At 38.1% G+C, this 25,667-nt stretch overlaps 1 protein-coding gene across 3 annotated transcripts in view; it reads left to right on the top strand.

The window, feature by feature from the left end:
* The window catches only part of ABCC9 (ATP binding cassette subfamily C member 9), a 73,557-nt gene extending 49,149 nt beyond the window's left edge, over nt 1–24,408 (top strand). For all 3 annotated transcript variants that reach the window (XM_032208032.1, XM_032208031.1, XM_032208030.1), the window contains 15 exons: nt 380–624; nt 1,651–1,799; nt 2,598–2,667; nt 3,517–3,674; nt 6,552–6,644; nt 9,345–9,447; nt 11,698–11,799; nt 14,565–14,685; nt 15,769–15,899; nt 17,268–17,346; nt 20,264–20,372; nt 20,608–20,711; nt 21,389–21,522; nt 21,897–21,959; nt 24,071–24,408. In XM_032208032.1, the coding sequence (XP_032063923.1) occupies nt 380–624; nt 1,651–1,799; nt 2,598–2,667; nt 3,517–3,674; nt 6,552–6,644; nt 9,345–9,447; nt 11,698–11,799; nt 14,565–14,685; nt 15,769–15,899; nt 17,268–17,346; nt 20,264–20,372; nt 20,608–20,711; nt 21,389–21,522; nt 21,897–21,959; nt 24,071–24,208 (1,799 nt within the window). In that variant the 3' untranslated portion in view covers nt 24,209–24,408. The remainder of the gene's footprint in view (nt 1–379; nt 625–1,650; nt 1,800–2,597; nt 2,668–3,516; nt 3,675–6,551; nt 6,645–9,344; nt 9,448–11,697; nt 11,800–14,564; nt 14,686–15,768; nt 15,900–17,267; nt 17,347–20,263; nt 20,373–20,607; nt 20,712–21,388; nt 21,523–21,896; nt 21,960–24,070) is intronic.
* Nucleotides 24,409–25,667: the final 1,259 nt, after the last annotated feature.

Here is a 25,667-nt window from a genome sequence, read left to right as displayed (position 1 = left end):
CCTCTGAATGGAAAGCTTGGGAGAACATTTTGTAATCTTGCACATGACCCATAGTGCTGTGCTGACAGTACAAGAAAAACAGCTGAACACACTGGGAAAAGGCCTAGTCTCTACTATAAATACAGTCAATACTGAAGACTTAACATTAGTGAAACTTCAACTAGTCGAAGACTGACAGACTACAGAGTTACTCAAAGAACACAGGACAAAGAACAAGTCTTATGAAAATATGTCTGAAGTGTTTTCTGTTTTCAAATGATGAGTTGTATTTTGTCATTAAAACGTAAGGTTCAAAACAAAAGTCAACCACATACAGTAAAACCAGGTATGATTCTTAGGACTGCATCCAAGCTAACTTGATTAAATGTCTGAATCACAGAGGAAGAAGAGGAAGAAGATGAAGATGATAATATGTCAACTGTCTTGAGGCTCAGGACAAAGATGCCATGGAGAACCTGCTGGAGATATCTAACTTCTGGAGGATTTTTCTTGCTCTTTCTGATGATTTTCTCAAAGTTGTTGAAACACTCAGTTATAGTAGCCATAGATTATTGGCTTGCTACGTGGACATCCATGGACAATGAAAATGAACTCAGGAATGCTGATGATGCTAAGAGCACAAAGGTGGGCCATACCTTGGAACCTGACAGAAAATAAAAAAATAAATAATTTAAAAAAATAAAAAAGAGAGAAAATGTTTGCTGTTCATTTCAAAGCCAGCTAGACTGGAAAGATAGATAGACATAGTAAAATTAATCATTAGATAGGATGTATGAAAAAATTATGCTAAAAATACAAGGCAATTCAAATTTTATCAGTCTTTTCAAACATGTAAAACTGAAGCAGAAGCATGTTAAGGGTAGAAAAATGGTTGAGAAATGAGGAATCTCATAACAAACTTTTCCAGCTGGATTTTTTAACACCTAAGTCAATGACCCCATTTACTGGCTATCCAGTTATGTCCTGTCAGGAAAGAAAAGTACAAAAAAAAAAAAAAAAAACAAACAAATAAACAAAAAGTCTTCAAATATTCAAGTGTACTGCTTAAATAGGATCTGTTTATTGTTGTAAATGTAACTAATATACAAATATCTTATCAGAATCCACTTAGCAAACTTTCAGAAGGCTTAAGAGTGTTATAGCCCTGGCAGATTAGTGTAGGATTTGCTCTAAGAATTTTAGTGGTGCTTGAACTTAATAATGTGGAAGTTTCCAACGTCTCTATAGTGCCTTAATTATTGAGATAATCTAGTCTGTTTGTCTGAATTCCCTGGCTAACAATTTGCCTACTTTCATGTTTACCCACCTCGTCTATCTTCATAGTTCTATAGTTCTATAGTTCTTCATAGTTCTTCAGCGTCTTGAAGGATACTTGTCAGTAGCTTGAGTAATCTTGGAGCAGTCAGATTTTCTAATTACATTAACTTCATGAATTTCAGTTCCATGACAGCTCTTTTATTTTCCAAAAAACCAAACAAAACAAAACAAAAAACAATCTAAAATGTAATATAATTATGTAGTATCTGCAATGTGACATAGCAGCTGTTTGTACCAGGTACTAGTTCTGAAGAGCAGTACCTTGAGAACTTCACAGTAGACAAAATAAATGTGTGTTTACTCCTAGGACTGATATATTTGTCATTTTATTAGACTTATCATGTAGCTGTCTTCAGCATCCTCTCTGGAGCAGGAATAGTCCTGTGCCTCATCACATCTCTAACTGTGGAGTGGATGGGTCTTACAGCAGCCAAGAACCTACATCATAATCTCCTCAATAAGATCATCCTTGGACCAATCAGGTACAGGAAAAATAATGTTCCTTCTGGAGAACTACACAGTCAAAATCTGCCCTCTTTTTAGCTGGAAATGTACTCCTGTGAAAAACTCTTGTAATGGCCCTGTTTCCTTCAAGACTTCAAAAAGTGAAAATAAGCAGTGAAGCAATGGGGGAAAAAATCCCATGTCAGCACATGTCAAATTTTGACCCCTTTTTTATCTGGCTGAAAGGTAGGTGTGTCAGATAGCTCCATGCAAGCTTCAAGGCTTGGATATCAAGGAAGGCTTTAAGTGTAGTTCTGGCTCCACAGTACCCAGAGCCAGCCCTGGGGTCAAATGATTTGAACACTAAGCTTCTTCTAATGCCTGTGGGGATAGATTCTGTACATGCCAAGAATGGTCTCTTGTAGGCAATGGTCTGGCCAGAAGGGTTCCTGCATAATGAATACAGCTATCACAGTTCTTTCACAAAACAATGAAGTCCTGGTGCCTGGACCTGTGCAGGAGGTCAAATAGCAGCCAGGGAGAGGATTTGATCCTTAAAATGGAATGTAAGCCTGGAGGGAGTGTAGAAGAAAGAGCAAAAGGTAAAATGATTTGGGAGCTTTTGGAAGAGATGAGTTAGCAGCTAAGTGGGAAAAACGCCAAGAGAAGCATTTGGATAGTTAGAATGCAGACATGATGGGCTGGTGTGATATTTATGTTTATTGCTTAGTTTTAGAAAATAGCTGGACACAGCCTTGTATTTTATCTGACTAGGATTTTTATCCAAAACTGGAATTCCATTTCAAATAACATTTTGCTTTTAATTTTTTCAACAGGTTCTTTGATATGACTCCACTGGGACTAATTCTAAATCGCTTCTCTGCTGATACCAATATCATTGATCAGGTATACATATCAATATATTCTGTTTTATTATATCTTAGCTTTGTAAATTTTCACTTAGCTGCTGAATAAGATGATGCATTAAAGTATTCACTAGAGAAAAGCATGGCAAAAAGAGGGTCTGGAAAGGATAATAGACAAATTCAAAATATAAATTAGTCATACATTTGTAGCAACAAGGGCATTAAACTATTAGATTAAATGTGATAGGAGATGGCAGCTCTTAATTTCTTCATATACAGATTAGTAACTTTTGTTGGAAAATCTGGGTTAGCAAAACACCAGATTTTGGATTCAAATCAGGAAAACAGAATTTAGAATATAATAACTTTTACTATATGGTAGTGCATGTGAGGTAAATAGGTGCTCCATCCTGGCTGTAGCACGTATGAATTTAGATCATTCAGGGAGAGAAAGGGATACTTTCATTATGTCTGTAAATCAAAAGGTTTGAATGAGTAATAATCCTGGATATAAGGATGATGGGAACATGGAAGAAAAATTAAGAAGTTCTGAGAAAGAGAGTGCTGTTTCTCTAAATATTTAGTATATCAAGAACAACATACTCTTTCTTCCCTCTTATATAAGTGAGGTGGAAATGGCCCCTACTTCATCATGATCTTTGGAACACTGACCTCTAGAATAAGAACTACTATGCTGTTTTTTAACCTCTGCACATTAGGGAAGTGGAACCACAGAAACATGCAGGCTCCCAGTGTAAGGGGGTATCAATGAGTGTACAGTAATATCATTCTACTTTCCCTAGGGTCCTCTACAGGAAAAGGCATATAGTTGTGCTATCAGTTGATTTTGTCTTATATATTCTGTTTTCTGTTTTTCTGTTTGCTTTAGCACATTCCCCCTACCCTGGAGTCTCTTACCCGGTCCACATTACTCTGCCTGTCAGCCATCGGGATGATCTCGTATGCCACTCCATGGTTCCTTGTTGCTCTTGTGCCCCTTGGCATAGCATTTTACTTCATCCAGAAATACTTCAGAGTTGCTTCCAAGTATGCATTTAAAATCTGCCCTGAAAATTTCTTTTAAAAAGTTGGTATATAGGACTGTATTGAAATGTGAGATTATTGAACTAGTATAAGGGGAAAATTGCCATAGTGACCATGGCATCCTGTATACAGTCCTGAGGTATGAGTTTGAGCCATGCATTAGAGGATGTTTCCAGCTGATCTGACCACAAATAAGGTATTTTGGGAAGTAACATTTGTTGCTGAAGTCTTGTACACTATTAGCTGTTGAGACTGATTAGTGTGAGTTTTGGTAAGTCACCTGAGCCAGCTCACATCTGGTCAAAGCTCCTCTTTGATCTTTTGAGGGTTAGTAGAGAATTGAAAATAACTTCCTGGATTAATGCCAGTCATGACTTTTTCTTCATATTGTGAAAAAATCCACAGAAAGTTATTTCTGCTGTACAGCAACATCTCATACTCAGAATGGTTTGGCTGGTTTTAAAGAGAACATTTTTTTCAGTAGAAAAGTGCCATGATTTCTCAGAGTTATGTTTTTAGTACTAATTATATGATTTAGTAACACATCTAAGCAAGTCATTCTAAGTTTTTTCTTAAGTTTACTCAGTCATGCTTCTTTTTTTTTCTTTTCTTTTTGTAATCAGACAGATGTCTGACTCGTTTTATTCCAATTCCTGATACTTAAAAATGCCCATCAAGGTACCTGCTGGTGGAACATGCATGGAGGCCAAAATAACCTTCTCATCAGCAACACTTCACTTCAGGCCCTGTCTCTGTAGTAGGCATGTTGCAAAGCATTAACTTCTGGTTTTTAGCATCCATCTAAAAGGCATGGTGCTTTTAAATCAAGTGCTCCAGTACAGTTAATTTCATGGATAATTATCTTATTTAGGTAGCCTGAGAAAGAATTATGCCAGTTATTCCCCTTAAATCAATGCAGCAGGTGGGGCACAGAGCAAAGTATCAGTAATTTATCTTCACTGTAGCCGGCTTTTCTTCAGCTTTCCTCAGAATTTCCAATGAATTTTTTTCATAAGAAAACTCCTTAAAGTCAGAATTGGCAAAATAAAAACTGTTTAATTCTAAAATAATTGCTTACATTTTCTAAGATTTTGCAAAAACCTTGTTATTTCTACACTGTGTTTCCAAACTGAATCTGTGCATGACAGTCCAGCAGAGTGTGACTCAAGGTGGCTAGGGAACCAAGGGACCTGTTTTTCATTCATAAATTCATTATGATCTTCTGTCACCCTGTTCTGCTATACACAGCAGTGCACATCATTTAAAATTCTTAAAAAACACAAGAGGAAGCAAAACCTGATATATTAGACCCCAAGGAAATACCGTGTTTTCTCTCTGTGATTTTATAAGGGAAATAAAAGTCTCCATCCATCTCCAAACCTGTTTTTCCCACGTGCTGAACTGATAGCCATAGCACACGAGCCAGCAAGAGGTTAGTCACTCCTGTAGGTCAGCACACACACATGTGTACCATTGGTTTTGCAGTCCCTGATATTCTGCAAGTCCATAACTACCTCATTTATTTTATTTCCTTACAGTTTTCTGGGAAAACATGCATCAGCAAGTGCTTTATTTTTTTTTTAACTTATTTAAATTAAATTATTTTAAATCACTCATGAGGCACACAGGATTGAATTGTGTTCTTCCACTTCATGGTAGAAAAGAATACATATAATAGTTATTCATAGAAAAAATATTCTTGGGAAATGTGTGATGAAGGAATAGCTTGAGCCAGTATTTATAACATATTTGCATGCAATACTTTCCAGCCATATAAGCTTCAACAATTTTTAGAAATGCAAATATTTACAGTATTTCTTGCAGCACTTTGATTCTTTATTGCATTTTCCATTACATCTCTCAAAAACTTCTGTGTATTTTCCATCATAAATTTGAAATAGAGCATATTTATCATCAAAACATAAGCAGCAAATTCAGTTCTGTATACTGTAACGTTCAGCATCATGGAGCAGCTATTTCTGCTGGCCTATCTAATACAGTGTGCAAACAGAGTAGTATTTTAATAAGGAGTTTAAATATCTAATGCTGTGGCCTCTGTTCTGTTTATACTTGTACAGCTGGCTGGTATGCCAATGGCAGTGTGTGACAGAAAGATGTATTTGTCTCTGTGCCTTGGAAAACATTCCCGTTTCAGAAGACTGGAACTTTTAGACTTAAATGTCATTGCTCCATACAGTTTTTGAAAATAAGAAAATTTCTCATTCATATTATTGCTCTATCAGTGATATCTCTATTTCAACCAGTGGGCAAATATTAATGCTACAAACAGGTGGTCTGCTATACTCTGCCATATTTTGTGTACAGCATGCTGTTGTACTTACAGATACTGAAAATGAAGAAAAGTTTTTATGCAAAGACATCAACTTTGTCAGGCCAGCTGAAACACTTGAACTAAAATAGACAAATTTACAGATACACAAGCTTTATTTTATAACTGGTGTAAGAGCCACAAATAACATGCTATGAAGTTTCAAATTAACTGCTCTGAGCTGATTGTATTAACTATATTAATAAATTAGAATGTTTAAGAGTAAAAGGTGATTAGTGATGGCTAAAATAGACAGCAGGGTTTTAGCCAGGAGAGAGGTGGTGATATCTTCACTGTGGGACCAAGAGAAGCTTGACTGTAACCAAAAATTGGCAGGGCGGAGGTGGCTGCACTGTGATTGTAGTCTTCTATGACAAAAATGAAATGTCAGATTTTTGTGCCAGTTTCTTTCTACACTATAGAAATTGTATTTTGCATGATCCTGAAAAGAATATGTTCAATACATAAAATACTGCTGTTGTCCATTAGGCAGTAACATTTCTACAGGAAAAGATGTAATAGCTTCCTGCTGTTTGTTTTCTCTGCTCCAGGGACCTCCAGGAACTTGACGACAGCACCCAGCTACCTTTACTCTGTCACTTCTCTGAAACAGCTGAAGGTCTTACCACCATCAGAGCATTCAGGTCTGTAAAACCAGTTATTAGAGGGAGGCTTGGGTTCTGGTCAGGCCCATGTAGCTTTCTTGGAGCATGTCAAATTACTTGATTTGGTGGACTTTAATTAAGCTATCTCATAAAAGGGAAGTGGTTTTTGTTTTCATGTTGCTTTTCCATACCTTTAAACTCTTGTGCATGTTTACAGTAACATACTAAACATGTATATTGGTTTTCCTCTGAATTAAAGATGGTGACAGTTTTAGGATATGCTTTTTAAACTTTGAAGATGTTTAGTTTAACTGTGCCTTACTTGGACAGCAGGGAGCTCGCCTTTGAGGGCAGGCACAGGAATCACTCCTTCAAAATCCCTGTGCTACAGCCTACAAGCTGTGTTATCCAAGTGCCTCTGAATCATTTCTGTATTTAGCCAATACCTCAGTCAGGGATGCATCACTGCTGTACTCACTAGCTGGGAGAGTATATAAGCAACTAGAGAGACTTTCCAAGAAAACTACGACAGGACAGAACCTGATCTTGATATTCTACAATGTAGCCTTGTCAGCCAAAACAAAAAATTATATTCCAGGTGAGAATTTTTTCACTTTTCCATGTTTTTCTTTTCTTTTCTACATGAAATATAAGCCAAATTAGCTTATTTTCACTGCATTACAGCTAGCATGCATAACTTTGTCAAAGTGCAAGCTTGATGTTGTCCCCAAGTATAACTTGCACTCATTCCACACACAGTAGAATTCCAAACCAGAGTAGATCACACTGTACTACTATTTACATATGTATTTGATCTGGTTCAGCTCTGCAGGAGACTTCTGATATTTTTTCCAGCTCTACTGGTATTGGCCCATTTTAGCCAGCAGTGATCAGGCTGAGTTTAACAACAGTGCCTCTGCCTCTTTGCAGAGAGATGGACAGAGTGGGATAGAGTCTAAACCCTAGATGGCCAGTGTCTGGAAGAACTCTTTTCTCATCTTGTCAATGAATTACACATTCTCTGAGACTGTTCCATCACTTCAAGCTAGCTTTAGGACCCAGTTTATTAGTTCAGAGAGCTGCAGAAAGGACTGTGGCAAGACGAGCAAAAACGTATGCAGTGTGTTGAAGAGATATGAGCCAGTGGTTAACACAAAATATTTTGACAAGCTATGTCAATATGAATGAAGTATTAAACCGGTAATTCATAATTAAGTCCTGATACTGATGTATGCTGAGACATCTTCTTGAGACATTCAGCGTGGCCTTTCATCACATTATCTCCTGAGAAAGAAGAGGAGCTTAGCATTTCTTGGGAGTCATTCAACTCCTCCTTACTTAACAAAACAACTAAGTGAGCTTGGATGGCAGAGAGTAAAAGACAGCCCCAAAAAATGACGAGGCTTTGTAACCATCACTTGAATTTTCCCAGATCTCTGGTGCAAATCAAAGCCATTTCATTTCCCTTTTTTTGCTCCACTGTCAACCAAGAACCTGAAGTCTCCAGTGGTTTTTGTCAGCAAGCTCATATTTACTAATAATCCCGTTAGTCATTCTCTGTAGTTTGAGTTCAGTATGTTCCAGGATAAAATAGAGCAGCTCTCTGCATAACTTACCACAAAGTAGCACAGTTGGATAAGAAAGCAATTTCAGTGACCTTTGCTGTTTGTCATCTGACAGGATAAAAGTCTAAAAGAGCCCAGAAGATGAGCTGGATGTGGATGAAAAGATACAGATCGAGCAAGTCAGATTTTCCATTAGGAAAACAGGAGTTTTGCTGCCAGAATGGCAGATGAGCAGAATATTCAGTGAATCTTTGCTCCTCCCCATGTCATTGCTGTTGCCAGTTGCTGCCTTGGGGAGGTTGCTTGCCATGTTTACAAGCTGTTCAGAGGAAAATGAAGTATCACTGGGAAAAAGAACAAGAAGAAAAAAAAAGGAAAAAAAAAAAAGATAGGAAAGGTTTCTGGTAGAACAAGGATTACAGGAGCTTCATAGCAGGGCCCTGAAACTTTGAAATGTAGGAACTTGCCATGATAAAACAGACGATAAGCGGCAGTATGAAGTTTGGCTATTTCTTTCAAGTGATGGTATTGAACAGACAGCAGAATGTGGAATGAGAAAATGTCTTCCACCTGACTGCAGGCCAGACACTGAAGTACTGTAAGGCACCATGAATTTAGTGTATTTATACCAACAGACATTTTACTTATATCCCTCCTCTCCACTCAAGTGTACCTTCATTTTCAGGTGCTCTGATGTTCTTGCACTGGTTTTTAAAGGTGATGGGCATTAAATGGGAGAGGCAATTGACACTGGAGGTGATACAACTCATTTCTGTAATTCAGAAATGATCTATAGGGATCATTGACTACATGGGATCTACTCCCTCATTGTAGCTGTCTGAGCCTCTTAGGCAGTGTATAGCTGACTGAGAAAACAGCTGAGCTAAGCAGAGAGGTATCAATCTACAAATCAATCTACAACCTACTAATAAGCAATGAAACCTTAGAGATGCCACTCATTTTGAAGACTCACAAAGCTGTCCAGCTAACTTCTGCCTGGTCAGAAAGCTTTGGCAGCAGGCTTGGGGAAGGGCTTTTAATCCAAAGCTTGGCAAAGGCACAAGGGCAAAGAGTTTGAGGTTGAGGGAAGGGGAGGGAAAGAAGAATTTAATACTTCATCCTTTTGTGTATGAGTGTGTAATGTGTTGTAATATAACAACTTTGCTCTCGGCAGGCATGAAGCCAGGTTTAAACAACGTATGCTGGAACTAACGGATACGAACAACATTGCCTACTTATTTCTATCGGCTGCCAACAGATGGCTGGAGGTCAGGACGGTACGTTCAGTTTAGTCCCAGCCATGATTTTGAAACCTTGGAAGCAAACAGAGATTTTGCATGATGCAGAAGAGAAGATAACAAGAATAAATCTCGCGATGAGATTATACACACTGTTACTTAAAATAGATTGGGATTGTTTATGTTAAGCACATAGGGGTTTTTAAGCTTTCTTGGCCATGAATAAGAAAATATGAGTCTCCCTCATCTTTTGCTGTTGTGATGTCTACTGTCTGAAGAGACTGCAAGAACAAACATTTACATAACTTGAAATAAGGTTTCTCTACTACTGTCTGCAGACCTGTCCCTGCAGCAGCTATTTTCAAAGCATAGCATGGCTTTTAAGTAATTTTGTGAACTGTCATAAATCTGCCAGGGCTGTTTCAGGCATCGTGAAGCTCCCTGAGATGTCTCCCCAACAACAGGTTTAATCCCACAGCTGTAATTTAGAGCCCCTATTTGCACAGCCCTTACTGTGTGTAATGTACAGGACTGTTTAATATCACAAAACATAGCAGAGCTAGGCTTCAACTTAAAAACAGTAGGCCACAACACAGCCAGTACCAGTGAGACAGGCTTCTGGATTTTATAGGGGCTCTCCAGTGACAGCATGTGAGGAACTTCCCTGATGTGCATGAGGGGCAAGCAAAATCACTGTGATTTCCTTATTCATCTGACGTGAAAAGAGCAGAGAATGAACAGAGCTGTGACCTGATTTTGCTAGACACAAATAGTAACATACACAACTAATCCTCACATCAGGGGCATTATTCCAACCTTCACTTTGTGGTACACTGCTAAATTAACAAAGCTATGCTTCATTTCTTATGGTGGCATGTCTTTCCCTTGTGCATGAAGCGTTCAGCATGTGAGATCAAGCTGAACTTGCATTCACACCAAAGACAGAAAAATAACAGAGCCTCATCAAGTCCTGAAATAAGCTGTGGCAATGCCCATTAATGTCTCAGTCTCAGACTTGCTTACATGCAGAATGAATTTGATCCAAGAATATGCATTGCTTCATCATCACATTAGAAATAATGTGGTCTTGCCAAGGAATAGTTCATTTAGCTTTACCTAACAGTGCAGTGGTACTAATACCACTCAAAACTTAGGAGAGTTTAATAGCAGCTGTGAAGTCCTGTCCCAGCTGCTCATGGAGATCCAAGAGCACTGTGCTTCTGTTTCCCAGTAGTTAGGTTAGAGTCTGTCATCTGCTCATCAACACTTCTTACAGAGAGATGAACTAGGCAACCCTTGTTTCAAATCTCAGAGGGAAAGACTCCAGGAAGGACATTATCAAACAGGAGGGAAAAAAAATAGATGGAAAATGCTAACCCTGTAATCCAAAGTAAATATAATGCAGGGAACAGTAAGAGAGTGGGAACGCCAGCAGTCCCATGAATCAGGCACCTTGACAACTACAAGACCACACATATCTGGCATTCACTTCAAAACAGAGATACACATCAAGGAGATTGGTTCAAGCTCCTGCAGAGGATATGAGAAGTCAGATCTGTCCAATACAATCTCCACAGCAATTTCTGCAAGAGCAAGGCTTACTAGCCCAAATGCAGCCCTATAACTACATTGCTCTACTGCTTTCAGCTACTGCTACCAACATCAACATGGTGTTTCACTGCAATCTGTGAGTGTATAGCAGGCTTAGAGATGTCTTCCCCATGCACAGTGTTCCATTGCACAATGCTTTATGCATCATGCTTTATTGCAGACACTTTATGTCTGTCTGCCTACAAAATGTGTGCATTAACTGTAGAAGTCCTACTAGAATCTTTTCATGGACATTGTGAAGTCAGCATTACTTCTGTTTTGAAAGGTAAACCCATGTTTGAGAAGACATGGAAGTGGAGAGGAATAGACTTGATTTGTTTTAGTAGTAGTAAATAAGGGTGTCAATGTTATGCTATTCTTATGTTTTTCTTCACACACTTAATAGATTTTTTTATACCTCCACTTTTGGGTGTAGCTACACTGAGATGCCCCAGCCCAACTGTATTTGAAGAAAATACTGGACTGTTTCACTTGTGTCCAGCAAAGTCCAAGAGTATTTCAGTTTGGGCACCAAAAGTCCTGACCTTTTCCAGGAAAAACAACCCAGAAGTAAGGACTAGGTGCCATTATAGAAGTAACTCTCAGTAAACTGAATGTGCTGTGAGACTGAAGAAATTTTCTTGGTGCTGCATTTTAATGTTGTCTAGAATCTTTCTTTCTCCCTCTGTCTCATTTTAGGATTACCTCGGTGCCTGCATAGTTCTTACTGCAGCTGTCACTTCCATCACTGAAGGGCCTAACTCGGGGCTTGTGGGGCTAGGTCTCCTGTACGCTCTGACGGTATGTACCAAAGCAGAGGAACTTTCAGACCAATTATCAAGTTTATGGTAGTTTTAAAAATACATATACATGATTATCTTCCAGCTTTCTTAATCTTGAAGAAAAAAAAAAAAATCTTGCAAATAATGGATTCAAGCCAAAGTTGAGAGAGTTCAGGACAACTTGGACTTGCTTCAGGTTTTATGAGCCAATTAAAAAAACACAGCCATTCCCAGGCCCCGAGTGCTCCCAAGCAGAGCAGAAAAATTAAAAATGCGTAAGAGAACCTGCTGTGCACTCTGTTTTGAACAGCGCAGTGTTGGTTGCTCCTGTATACAGCAAAACCTGCCAGAAACTGCTATCCCACAGACTGTCATAACCTGGGTAATGTTTAACCAATGGCTGATAGAATCATTGCTGAAGAAGAACAAATGCCATTTCTGCTTTGGAGGGAATCTGCTCAAACACCCAATATTCTCCATCCAAATCTGGATGGATTTGGGGATTGAGACCTTTAAGGTTGGTAGGCGTGGCCCATCATGACAAGTAGCAACTGGAAATCAGAGAAGATGGGGTTAGGAAAGACAAGATTTTGATGGCACAATAGCCAATTAATTTTAACTCTTATCATTAACAGTGAGCTATTTGAGACGAGTCACAAAGGTGGAACGGTGTTTTAGTGTAGTAGGCTGTAAGACAGGATGAGAGAGCATCATGGGCATAGACTGAGTACTATCATCATTGAGAACAAAAATATTGCTAAATTCACCAAGAGAGTGGGGATAAAAGCACGATGAGGATAGTCGCAAGGAGAATTTTTGAAATCATGTCTGGAGTGGCACAAAGCTGGCTGCTTTAGGCACTGGTACAAGGAAGGTGGTGTCCTCTAGAGGATACGGGTATGGGTCTAACACTGAGATTTGGCTTTAAGCATAAATGCTGGTGAGCCTATGGTTGCAACAGAAGATTCTCAGCAGCTGTCTTAGGGTGGCCTTAGATCCCCTTCAAGCCACTGTTGCAGCACTTTGAGCATCTGCCAGCAACTGAGAATCAGTCCCAGACTTTCAGCTTCACTCTGAAAACATTCCTGGTAATCCTGCTTCATTAGCAGAGATCTGGAAGCGCCAAGATGTCTGCATCAGCTTTGGCTACTTTGTATTTAGTCTGCATTTGCAAACAGATCATTAGTGCAAGTTAGCTGTTCACTCAAGTCTGGTGTAGCAGATGAAGAGATGCTCCAGTTAAAAAGTGGTTACCTGTCTCTCCCCTCCCTCATAACAACATTAGTGAAACATTGGATGCAGTTGGATGATTGCCTGCATCTCCTGACAGGTTTTTGTGTCATTTCTCTTTGGAGCTAAGAGAAGGCTGATGTTTGGACCTGGATGAGAGCAAACTGTTTGCACCAACATGATGTTTACTATAGACATTCAGAAGCTTATTCTCTCCCCTTGTATAAACCCTCCCAATTCTGTTTCACAACTGAGATAAAGGCTGAAACAATGGGCAGAGCCTTTGGGATACCAGGCTCTTTTATCAAATCTGCTAGAGCTATGACTGCAGATAAATTTCTGAATCAAAAGCTGGACACAGAAGATGTGTATTTCTGACCAATAAAGAAAGTACTTCACACTACCCTGAGAATAACTCCTTATCATTAGGGCAAGCAACTAAATCATCTAAATCGACCAAAACAAATATTGTTGACTCTGAGTGAAAAATATTTACTGTATGCCTGTTGCATCTGTATTAGGTAAGTGGTAAAGAAGTGAATCTGAGTGATTTATTCATAATAAACATCTGTCAGATTCATCAATCTCTGGCAAATAAATGACAAAATCATTCTCTCGCTATGTTAGCATATAGAATGTTCTCCGTAAGTGAGGTTTATACACCCTTATTCAGGTTTCTAAAGCTGCTCAATTTCTAAAGGTGCTTGTCAATCAACAGTACCTAATAAGATTATTTTTGTTGTTGTTGTTGTTGTTTGTTTGTTTGTTTTTGTTTTTTAATTAGCACCTAAACAGACTTAGGAACATAAGTTTAGGAAATGGCTATACAGTTTTCAGCCTTAAATAGTCTTGACTAGGGATAAGCTTCCCTAAGTTACTGGGTATTGTTTGACAACTAGTTATCAGTAGTTACTTACTACAAGTAATACCTTTTTGATTACAAATGGGAATAAAAACTAAGAAGGAAATATCATTGAGCTGATAGTATATTTTTTCTCATATATTGCTATGATAAAGGAACACACATTTTCCACTGAGATAAATGGATTATGTAAATATGCACAGAAAGAAGCAGAATTGAAATGCCCATAAAATTCTTTTCAATGTATTTGCAAATAGTGAACTTTCTTAATCTTTAGTCTGTCTTTGAAAGATTATAAATTGCCATATTCCCAAATGGCATTACCAATTTTGATTTCTTCTGTGTTGTGTGTTTAAAGAAGGTGTCTTTCAGTACTGCTTACTTGGGAACAAGAGATTTCCCTAATCAATCACATCTACAGACTCTGGGTATAACCTCTTTCAAAAAAAAAAAAAAAAAAAAAAGAGTATACTGTGTGCTAAATTACTATGTCACAGTTGTTTGCATTGGAGTATGACAAGCCTGTTATGTGTTTGATGCTGTTCCACTGAGTTTAGGACTGTTGCAATGCCAGTAACAGATCCACGGTGCTGGGTCAGGCCAAAGACTTTCGCAAATTTATCTGAGTTTTATTCACAAACAGATAGATGCACAGACCTGAACCCTGTCCTTGTTTTCTTTTTGTAATGTAGATAACAAACTATTTGAACTGGGTGGTGAGAAATCTGGCTGATTTGGAGGTGCAGATGGGTGCAGTAAAAAAAGTACACAGCTTCCTGAACATGGAGTCGGAGAACTATGATGGCTACTTGGGTATTGCACTCTAAACTTTTTTGTTCGTTGATTTTTGTTGTTGTTGTTCTTCTAGAGGATTGTTAAAGCAAGGTAGACTTGGTCATGCAAAATTTATAGGTCTCCTTGTTATGTAGGAACTCCCACTGATTTGACTAACAAGGATAGCCAAAAGCAGCCATGAGATATGTAGCCTGTACTAGCCAACAGGAAAAAAAAAAAAAAAAAGAGGAAGAGGAAGGAAGAGGAAGAAGAAGAAGAAGAAGAAGAAGAAGATGAAGGAGAAGAAGAGGAAGAGGAAGAGGAAGAAGAAGGAGAAGAAAAAGGAAGAGAAGGAGGAGGTGGAGGAGGAGGAGGAGAAGAAGAAACCTATCAAAATGTAGATAAGAATTAAAAATGCATTAACAGTCACATGCTTCAAATGTGGGATTTTTGTAGCCCCCATTTGCTGCAAGACAGAGGTATGATGGCAGTCAAACCTCAGTCAGACCTCAGCAACTCTTCCCTGAACTGTATGCTGCTCTTTGTACTGCTGCTGTTTTATTCAAATTAGCTTTGACTGGTATTTTGCAAGTGCTAGCAGTGCAGAGATGAAGAAGCTTACAGGTCAGAAAGCCTCCTTGGAAAGCCAGGCTCCTATTCTGAAGACAAAACCTGACTGCATATTTGTAAATCAGGATGACATATGAGCTGTGATAATGTCAACAGCTCAAGTTGTAAAGCAGTAACAACATCCTTCCTTGCACTGTCCTTCCTCTGCTGGTTACTGACTTCAGAAGATGTTAACACTCCGCTGACCTTTTCTGCCCTCTTTGCTTCTCCCCATTTCATTGCTAAGAGCCCCTTAGGCATTTACCCTCTCGTCTTATGTGTCAAGATCTGGCAGCTAAGTGCTAACGTGCTCTGAGACGGTTCTCAGCTCCCCTGCAAAACAATCTGAACGCCAACCTAGCAGAGGGCGCACCCTTAGCCTATGTCCTTTTGGCATGGCCTAGGTTTCTCAAGTGGCTTCATGAAGACTCCCAGGAAGGAGGGAGGGGAAAGGGAAATGTCATAAAAAGTGGCCCTTTGATAGCATGTTTTGTTTTATTGTGACTATTCCAGACTCTTCTCAAGTCCCAAAAGACTGGCCTCAAGAGGGGGAAATCAAGATTGAAAATTTGTGTGTGAGATATGAAAACAACTTGAAGCCTGTTCTCAAACATGTTAAGGCCTATATTAAACCAGGACAAAAGGTACTGTATAATTGCATATGGTCCTCATTCTGGAGCAGATCCTTCCTTATTGTGTTTTCTTTTCTAAGGTAGCAGAAGAACAAGAATAACAATTTGCAGTGACATCCGCATACATTGATGGTCCTCTCTGAGGTCCCTAGCCATGGGTCTAGAAACACCCTGATGATATCACTTTATTGGCTGGGATCAGTTTTTCTTCTGAGACTCCCATCTCTTTCCGTGTCCATCCCCCTTGCTTAGAGCGAGCATAGGTGGCAGATGAGATTAGATGAACATCAAAAAGGAGATGAGTGAACACTCAAGAACATCTCACATTTCAGCATGTAGTGTCATTGGAGTCCAGGACAAAAAAATTACAAAATTTTTAAAATCTTCCTGGAACAGATGTTTCTAAAGATTATTTAGCAAAAGGGAACTATTTTGTTCCAACATTTTTGACTGAATATCCCAACATTCCTGAAATTCTATTTTTTTTTTTATGTTAAATTTCAGCTACTGAAATCATTATAAAATGCTCAAATAAAAGTAATATTAAATTGCACATTACCCCACTGATCAATTCAATAAGATGAAATAAAATTCTACATGAACCAAAAAAATATATTTTTCCCTTGGTTAAAATTGCATTTATTGCAATATTAATATTGCAGAAATTTTGTTTTCCACTGTATGAATTGTGATGCATACATGCAAACTCATTGCATGTAAATGAGAAACACCATAAGGTCTCACTGTGAAGTAAATAATACTCTTTTTTATCAAGCTGTAAATAGCTAGCTTTTACGATGTGATTGCTAAGGTTGTTTCTTGGGACAGGTAGGAATCTCTATCACATGTTCCATGAGCTCTTCAGTGTACACGTGAAGCAGCTTCACCTTTCACTTAAGGTTTCCTCTCCAGGTCTCTGAAATTTCAGCACTGCACAAGCCATATGGAGAAATTAAGCAGGTTTTCTTTTTTCTTTTCTTTATTTTATTTTATTTTATTTTATTTTATTTTATTTTATTTTATTTTATTTTATTTTATTTTGAGATAAGATATCATCTGTAGCAGCTGAAATACCACTTTAAATAGGTTTTAAAATATGTTTGTTTGTTTGTTTGTTTCTGTTATTACCTTCTGCCTGGAGTTTGGAGCAGGGTAATGATCTCTTCCTAATACTTCTTAGCATCAGTGAAAGCCCAATGCTTTTGTTTTCATTTTACAAGTCTTTTCTGATGCACAGATCAAAAGGAGTCTGCCACTGGCCATTGGGAAGGACCTTTATTCTCACCAGTAGGGCAGTCCAGTCCAGCTTTCCTGAAGGACTGCAAGTCTGACTTACAGCTTCCTTTTATAAGGAACATCTTTACATGTTTTCTTTTGCAGGTTGGGATCTGTGGTCGCACTGGCAGTGGCAAGTCATCCCTATCTTTGGCGTTCTTCAGAATGGTGGACATATTTGATGGTTAGTTTTCACTGGAGTCTGTTGTCACTCCTGACCTGCTCCCCCTTATGTCTTCAGAAGACACTATATTGATAATTTATATCCTGGCTTGGAAGACACTTGGTTTGAATGGGGCTTGTTATACCTGATTCTTCAAAGTACAAAGTGTCCTATAGTGAGTAGCATTTGGTTCTTCCAGGAAATGTTGCACACAGATTATGCTTGTAAATTTTATTCATTTATTTATTTATTTGGCATTGACAAAACAATATACCATTTTTGAGGTAGGAGGAAAAAATATGCAAGTCTGGAGTCTCAAAATTTCTCACTAAAGAATGACTGTATTAACTTATGATAAGTGTCATAATATTAGCAGAATAGAAACTGGAACTTGACAAGCCCATTCTCTTGATAATTATTTTTATTTTATTGTGTTTTCCCACAACTACAGCAGAAACTGACTAAGGGTTTTGGATACCTTTTACTATGTTTTCACTCCTGCAGCATTTCACTCTCTTAGCTCATTGGAATGAACTAGTGTGCAGCAATACACACCCTGGCATTTATAATAAATATACATGTGAACTGTTGTACAAATATGGAAAACTACCGATCTTTTTGTTACAAAGATTTCTGTTTCTAGATTGGTTGTTGTGCATTAAATGTTTGCTAGGGAAACCCCAGTAGGATGTGCGAAGATAAGTAAATCTGATGCAGCTAATACTTGCTTTTGTTGTGGTTCTGTGCCTATATGTATATATGGTTTCTGATTCATGACTGAGGTTCCTGGATATGTAAGTAGTGCAAACAGTTTTATTTCTGCTCAGCTTTCGGTTTCCTTCTACTTTAATCTTCTTTCTATATCGTTTCTTTGTCTGTTCCTTCTGTATCCCTGATTTTTCCCTATGGGAATTCCTCAGCTTTTTCTAATTGAGCTTAGTTTATCCTTTGTGCATAACCATCTCTCTCTCAGCAAAAACCGTATTTGGACTGTAAGCTGATCCACTTCTGGGTGGGGTCCTGGCTCTAAAAAAAGATTATTTAACAAGATTACAAGTAACTTCAGTGAAGCCAAGAGTTCATTCAAGGTATCCATCTTGCTTCCTTATGTCTGTGTTACTTCTTAAAAATTTTATTTATTCCATATTCCATGTTCTCACTTTCTTCTTCAGTCTTTAATGTTTTCCCTTTCTTGTCCTCTCTTCAAACCATCTCTTTCTTTTGTCTTGCTTGAACGCCCTCATTACTTTCTTGGTTTCCCAACTCCTCTTTACTTAACTTTTTCCCGCAATGATATTATCTCATCTGCTCTTTTCTTTTCCTTGAGCACCCTGGCTTCTATCAAAAATATCTTACCTTGTTTCCAAGGCATGACATATTAATTTTTCTCTCATTAGTCCACCTCATATTCTTCTAACCTTCTCTTATGTCCTCATTCATGCTTGAGTTCATGCAACCACTGTTGTCTCATGCTGAAGTCTTATGAGCTGATTCAGCCTTTATGAAAGTCTGGAAATAATTGAGCTTTGCATTCCACAGATGAAATCTTGGTTCCTCTGAACTTCCGAGAAAAGCATGAGCATGTTAGTCTGGCTAGGTGGGAATTGGGTCTTTCATTGGAATAGGCCCTCATATTGTAACCTACAAAATGGAAAGTCATTAAAATTGGAAATGATTGAAGGGTCATGCACACAGAGCTTTGAATATCCATTTACTTGCCAGTTCATGGTTAGGTTCTCCCTGTTTGAGAACTAATGAACATTAAGTAGGTACTTTCCAGGACTGGGTGCAGTCACACCATGAAGTAATCCACAGGGAAAAGGCAGAGTTGAGCCTGATGAAAACACCTCTTATAATATCCTCATCCAGTTTACGCTGGCCCATCCCTTCCACATGTGAAGAGGGAAGCTTCTGTGTCCAGGGAAAGTCATTGGATTCACTAGTTCCTGGCTTTTCTTTGAGGATCGAAGGGAAGAGATTTCTGTTGCCCTTCCAGCTCTTCAACTTACAGAGTAGCCATCCATGGTTCCTCTTATACGTTTCCTCCACCTTCCTCAACTGGACATCTACAGTTCCAACAACTAGCACATCATGAATCAGATTTTCAGATGAGATCCATATGCTCATTAACCTGGAGTAGTGACTAGGAATGGAAAAATCTTCTTGCTTTACCAAGTATCCCAGCTGTACCAGCAACTTCTTGTACAGGAATGAACTACTAGTTTAAGGAATGATTAATGTGACCACTTCCAGTAATCTTATGCTAGAAGAACAGTATATGGCTAATTCACAACCAAATATTTAAATGAAATTGATATGTAAGAACTGCCATGAATAGTATTAAAATGCTTGCAGTATGACATCCTTTTTTTTTTTTTTCCTGATCTGCCTCTTGTTAAAAAGTTAGTGCTATCCCATTCCCTCTGGAGTTACAAGATTTTTGGCTCCTGATGCATTATTGATTGTAGAAACATATATTATGAAAAAGAAGTGAGCATATCTGAAATTAAAGATCTTCTGCTACTGTTAGAGTCAAGGGGAATAGAGAAAGGTACAGAACATGACCTAACTGCATAAGTTGCTCCCGTTCTTCTTGATCTGTTTGGCTGTAAACCTTAGGTTGCCCCAAAATAAATTATCTTTCAAGTGCTATTATTAATCATGTAGCATAGGAGCCACACATTTCCTTGGGGAGGTGTGTGGGTGGGGAGCAGACAGAAAGGCAACAACATCACTAATAAACTAGATTCCCTCTGGCTTGTGTTAATGCATACATGCACCTTCTCCATGTTTATATAACAATGCTGAGAGAATGCAGAAGCAAGCTGTTTCATCATCTGGAGTCCAGCACAAAGGATCTGCTTTATCTTTCTGCCTGCTATCTGCAAATCACATTTTGTGCAATTCTCTCACATCTTCTGTATGTTGTTTTAAACAGGGAGGATAGTGATCGACGGAATAGACATCAGCAAGTTGCCTCTTCATACTCTTCGTTCCCGACTCTCCATTATCCTCCAAGATCCAATACTGTTCAGCGGTTCCATCCGGTAGGTGTAAGCAGACTGGGGGTGAAGAAAAGCATTGCATGGCGTGTTTGTGATGGTTACTGTGGACAGGAAAGGATGGAAATGGGAATGAACATTCCCAGCTCACTCCAGTGTGTCCACACAGTCTGTCCAAGAGAAATCAATTGAGATACACTGTGCCAAATTGTTCCGTTACAGAAGACCTGAATGAACTGCAATTGTAGTGACAAGACTCCTGCTCTGTTTTTCTTTGCAGATTTAATTTGGATCCAGAATGCAAGTGCACTGATGATAGACTCTGGGAAGCTTTGGAGATTGCTCAGCTGAAGAACATGGTCAAATCATTGCCAGGAGGCCTTGGTATGTCCAAGTAGCCAGGAATGTAGGCCAATAAAGTCATTCTACATGAATGAGCATGGACTTATATAGATAGATACATGGGATCTTACACACTGAACCATCATGTTGACAGGCATCTTATGAATATACTGTCTCCATGACAGAGAAAATATTGTTAGTAAAAAGCTGGAGAGTAGTCTTGTTTTCCACTTATTTCAGAGAAAAATGTGGCACTTCAGCATCACAGAGGGGTGACCTATCATTTAAGAGTTTTAAAAGAGCAGATTTACCTCTGCTCCTTCAGCAGAACCTGGCTTGGCCAGCAGAGTTGTTGCTCTTGTTGAGAACACTGACAGAGCATTTACCTTATTGTTTGAGATTTGGTTCATGAAGGAAGCTCACCTAATTCCTACCATATTGTGTATTTCATATTACTAAGATACAATCCTGCAGCCTACCAGATTTAACTATTTTTGCCAGCTGTTTGCTTAATGATATGTTGATCCTTTCCCAAGATGTGCTCATTTTTCTTGGTATCTCTCTATGCCAGTGTTCAGTCAATATTATTCTTACTAGATTTTACAGGGATCTTGCTTGATGCAGGAACAGTGCACAAGCAGAGCTTTCATGGTGACCACTCAAAATAACTGCATCCTGATTGTAAGAACATACATTCAACTTAATTGATTTTATTACAGATGCAATGGTAACAGAAGGAGGAGAGAACTTCAGTGTAGGGCAAAGACAGCTTTTCTGCCTGGCCCGAGCCTTTGTTCGCAAGAGTAGCATTCTCATCATGGATGAAGCCACAGCATCTATTGACATGGCCACAGTGAGTATAGCAATTTATACCATTGATGCATGGATCTACTAGGAGAAGAGGCGTCATTGTCCCCAAAATGTAAGCTATGAGATCTAGTTAGAAAAGAAAACTGACAGAATTTTTTCTTTTGTCTTGTGTTTAGTTTCAATTATTTATGTTGCATTTTGGGGGTCGATGCCTGCAGTGAGGGGCAAAAAAAACAACACAGATTAAATATTTTAGAGCATCCCTACATTTCACCTGTGTCATTTCATTACTAAGAGTCTGATGTGCGGATGGAAGATGGTGTGGAATATGACCCTGTCTTTTTGATGTTTGAAGATACATAACAAAGTAGAATAAAGAAGGATGAAATAACTGAAGTAAGTCTTTTACTTTGGTAGGAAAACATTTTGCAGAAAGTTGTGATGACTGCCTTTGCAGACCGTACAGTTGTAACAATAGCGGTAAGTATTGACACCCACAGATGCTCTGTCCTCATTTCTTAAGCAGTTATTCTTGCCTTTCAACATATAAACATCATAATGAAAACAACATAAAAGTAAAACCCAAGGTCAGAATATTCCCAAACTAAAACACTGAGATCTGAAGAAAGACTTTATAGGAAACTTCAGCATATAGATTGTCTCAAAAAAAAAAATTGCAGTTATTCTCATTAACAAATTTAAACTGAATCCATGGGTCAAACCATTATTGAAAGTTGCTTTAAAATCTAGATTTGAATTTTGCCTCTAAAGTTCATGCATGTATGGCATCTAAAACCATGGCACAAATTTATAAAAGGAGCTGAAATTCCAAAAGATTCAAAAGATCTCTCAGGTCAGATGGTCTTTTCTCTTTTAGAATAATAATTTTTTTAAAAGGTTGGTTTTAGAATAAAGATTTTAAAAATTAGAATCAGCAGGGATTGCTCAAAAATTAATATCTCTTCAACTAAATGTTTCTGACATTTTTTCCTGTTTTTTCCTGCCATTTCTAGTGACACAGAACATAACAAATATCTGTGCAAGTATGCACAGGTATGTGCATACATGTACATACATAAACACACACACAGAGGATACCTTTTAGATAAATTCTACCTTGTGATTGTAGGCTTACTCAAAAAGCAGACATTTTATCCAAGAGATAAATATGTTTCAACAGATGTTTCTTCACCATGTCTAGAATCGAGTCCTGTGGTTAGAGATTAGAGTTATGATTCCTGGACTCTGGTTTCAAGTCTGTCAGTGGTAGTTGATGTCAGACAAATGACTTATCCCAGGGTACTTTACAACAGGCTCTAAGATTACTGGATAAATAAGTGCTGAAGATGCTAGCAGTAAGCATATTCCCCTCCAGTTAAATGTCATTCGATTTTTTAGTATTGTTCTTCACTCTGGAATCTCACTTTTCCCTTGCTTTTTGAAACTTCATGTCTCAAAATGGCACATATTAATATTTAGCTTTCCTCACACAGCTGGCTTCATTTCCTTCCTTTCTTTACTCATATATGATCTTTCCTTCACCCACCTGTTTTTCTTTTCTTTTTTCCAGCATCGTGTATCTCACATCTTGGATGCCAATATTGTCCTAGTCCTTTCTGAGGGCTCTCTAGTTGAATGTGACACTGCCTCAAACTTACTCCTCAAAGAGGATGGCCTGTTCACCACTTTGGTGAAGACTCACAAATAGACTCTCTCAGTCCACACTGTTCACAAGACTTCTGGCTCTATGGTAGTTATTTTTTACCTCTTTAGTTCCCTTTCATTCTGCTTCCTTTCTACTGCACAACATCTGAGATGACAGTGCAAGAAGGAGTTTATTGTGTGGTTCCTGGGTTTATTTAATTTTGTCAATATTTATACTAATTAGATTTATCTAAAGCCTAGACATGCAACTAACATTGATTCTATGACGTGAAAGAAATCCACCCCATAAAGTAATCCCTGACCTTCAGCCTATACAATGAAATGTCTCATTTTTAGAGCTAGTCATGTCTATATCTGACTGGCTATATTCACAAAGCATTGCAACCAAACTCTACCTGGTTTCATTCCTGTTATATAGGACTAAACTATTCCCTTCAGCAGACACCAATTTAATCACAGAGGGAGCTAAATGATTTGCAGAAGGAGACAATGTAGGAATTCCCTAAGATGTATGCAGTGTGTACAGACAATGTACGAAAACCGAGGATTGGAGCAGGACGATAAGCCACCTTGACTATACAGGCATACTCAGGATGTTTCTTCATATTTCCTTAAGGGGAAGACGTATTTCAGTGATGCCGTGGGATTTATTCCAACAGCTGTGTTGTCCATAAAGGCAATTAGCTGACTGAAAGTGAAGTGCGTGCATGCATAAGTATTTTCAGGCTTGGTGCCAGAGGCTGTAAAATATTTTGAGATCTCTTCAGATTAAAGATATAGTACAAGGACCTACTCCAAATACCACTGTAAACAAGGACAGCCATTCACCAACTTCATAGGCCTTGGATTAGGCCCATTAATGAACTGCAATGAAAACTATCAAAATGAAAACATCTGTATGTGTTTTTTGTTTCTTTTTATGGCAGCATCGGGTTCACACTATTCTAACTGCAGACCTGGTCATCGTCATGAAACGAGGGAACATTTTAGAATATGATACACCTGAGAACCTGCTTTCTCAAGAAGATGGCATCTTTGCTTCATTTGTCCGGGCAGACATGTGAAGAATCACACGATGTATGTTAATAGCTTATTTTTAAACAACTCAAATGCAAATACTTTATATTCAATGTAACATCACTTTAACCTTTTTTTCAGAGCTTTTTTTTTCTTTACACGTCCATCTTTCAAAATAATAAAACCCATTACAATACATGTATGCCTCAAAGAAATAAAAGTATCACTTAATTAAAAATCCATTAAACTTCACAAACACAAACACGCAGGCAGAAAGTTTTTATTTCCTGGAAATCCAACATTTTTCTTAGACATTTTAAGTGACCTTATTTTCTTTTATAGACAACAAAATAATGCACTGTTCTTACAAACTGCATATGTTATTCTGGAAGCAAGAATCAAATCGTGCAGTTTGTCAAGGAAGCTAGAGACTCCCAGAAGCATTCAGTCCCCAGAGAGGAAAATTAAAAAACAACAAATCCAAACCCATAACACTTGGGGCAATCTTCTGCATTCCAAAGGGATAAACTTTGCTCTTCAAGTTGTAGTAGAGGAGCAGTGAATGAGGGAAAGGAATTTCATCAGAAATAAGGAAATTCTTCCTGTCCTTCGTGTTAGTTCATACACCGTAGTTAGTACAGCACTATTTTTTCAGTGCAATGATGACTTATCCCTACAGCCAGTTCCTAAATCTGTATTCATTCTGCAGACTTTTTTGAATCGAAGACCCCTATTTTTGAATCAAATCACCCTATAATTATGCATGCTTTGATAGGTTTATAGAAGAATACATTTTGTACAGTATCATAAGACTTCATATTAAAATTAATCTGAATTTATCTGAACTTGCTATTAGTCAATCTTTTAAACATTTCCACTAAAATATTCTATTTAAAATGGCATTTAATTAGACAACCACTAAATGTGTTATATGTCTTTAGCCCTTCACATTATTTTTTATGCTAGAACAACCTGTCTTTTCCTTTGCACATTTCTGAATTATCCATAAATCAGATCTTGTCCAAGACGACGTGATTTTCAAATGATTCCTTCAAGATTTTAGGTGCACTTAGATATATATTTACCTCACACATGTTTGAAAAGGTTGCCTGCACTTGGCTAATGCATATGGCTAGATTCTGAACTGTGATAACTGCGCAATGAGCAATGAACCCCCTCTAGAAGGGGTTTAATAGACATATTTTCAAAGGCAGAGTTTGAGACATCAGTTTCACTAGTAGTATTCAATGTGATTCTTATTCATCTATTTTTATAGACAATTTTTATATTTTATATATAAATATATTTTGACTGGCTGAGGGAGTTGGGGTTGTTCAGCCTGGAAAAGAGAAGGATACAGGAAGACCTTGTAGTGGACATTCCAGTACCTAAAGGAGGCCTACAGGAAAGCTGGGGAAGGACTCTTTGTCAGGGTGTGTAGTGAGAGGACAAGGAGTAATGGCTTTGGACTAAAAGAAGGAAGGTTTAGATTAGATATTAGAAAGA

This window comes from Aythya fuligula, chromosome 1 (genome assembly GCF_009819795.1).
Source record: "Aythya fuligula isolate bAytFul2 chromosome 1, bAytFul2.pri, whole genome shotgun sequence".
Taxonomy (NCBI): Eukaryota; Metazoa; Chordata; class Aves; order Anseriformes; family Anatidae; genus Aythya; species Aythya fuligula.
This window is presented reverse-complemented; position numbering and strand designations above follow the sequence as displayed.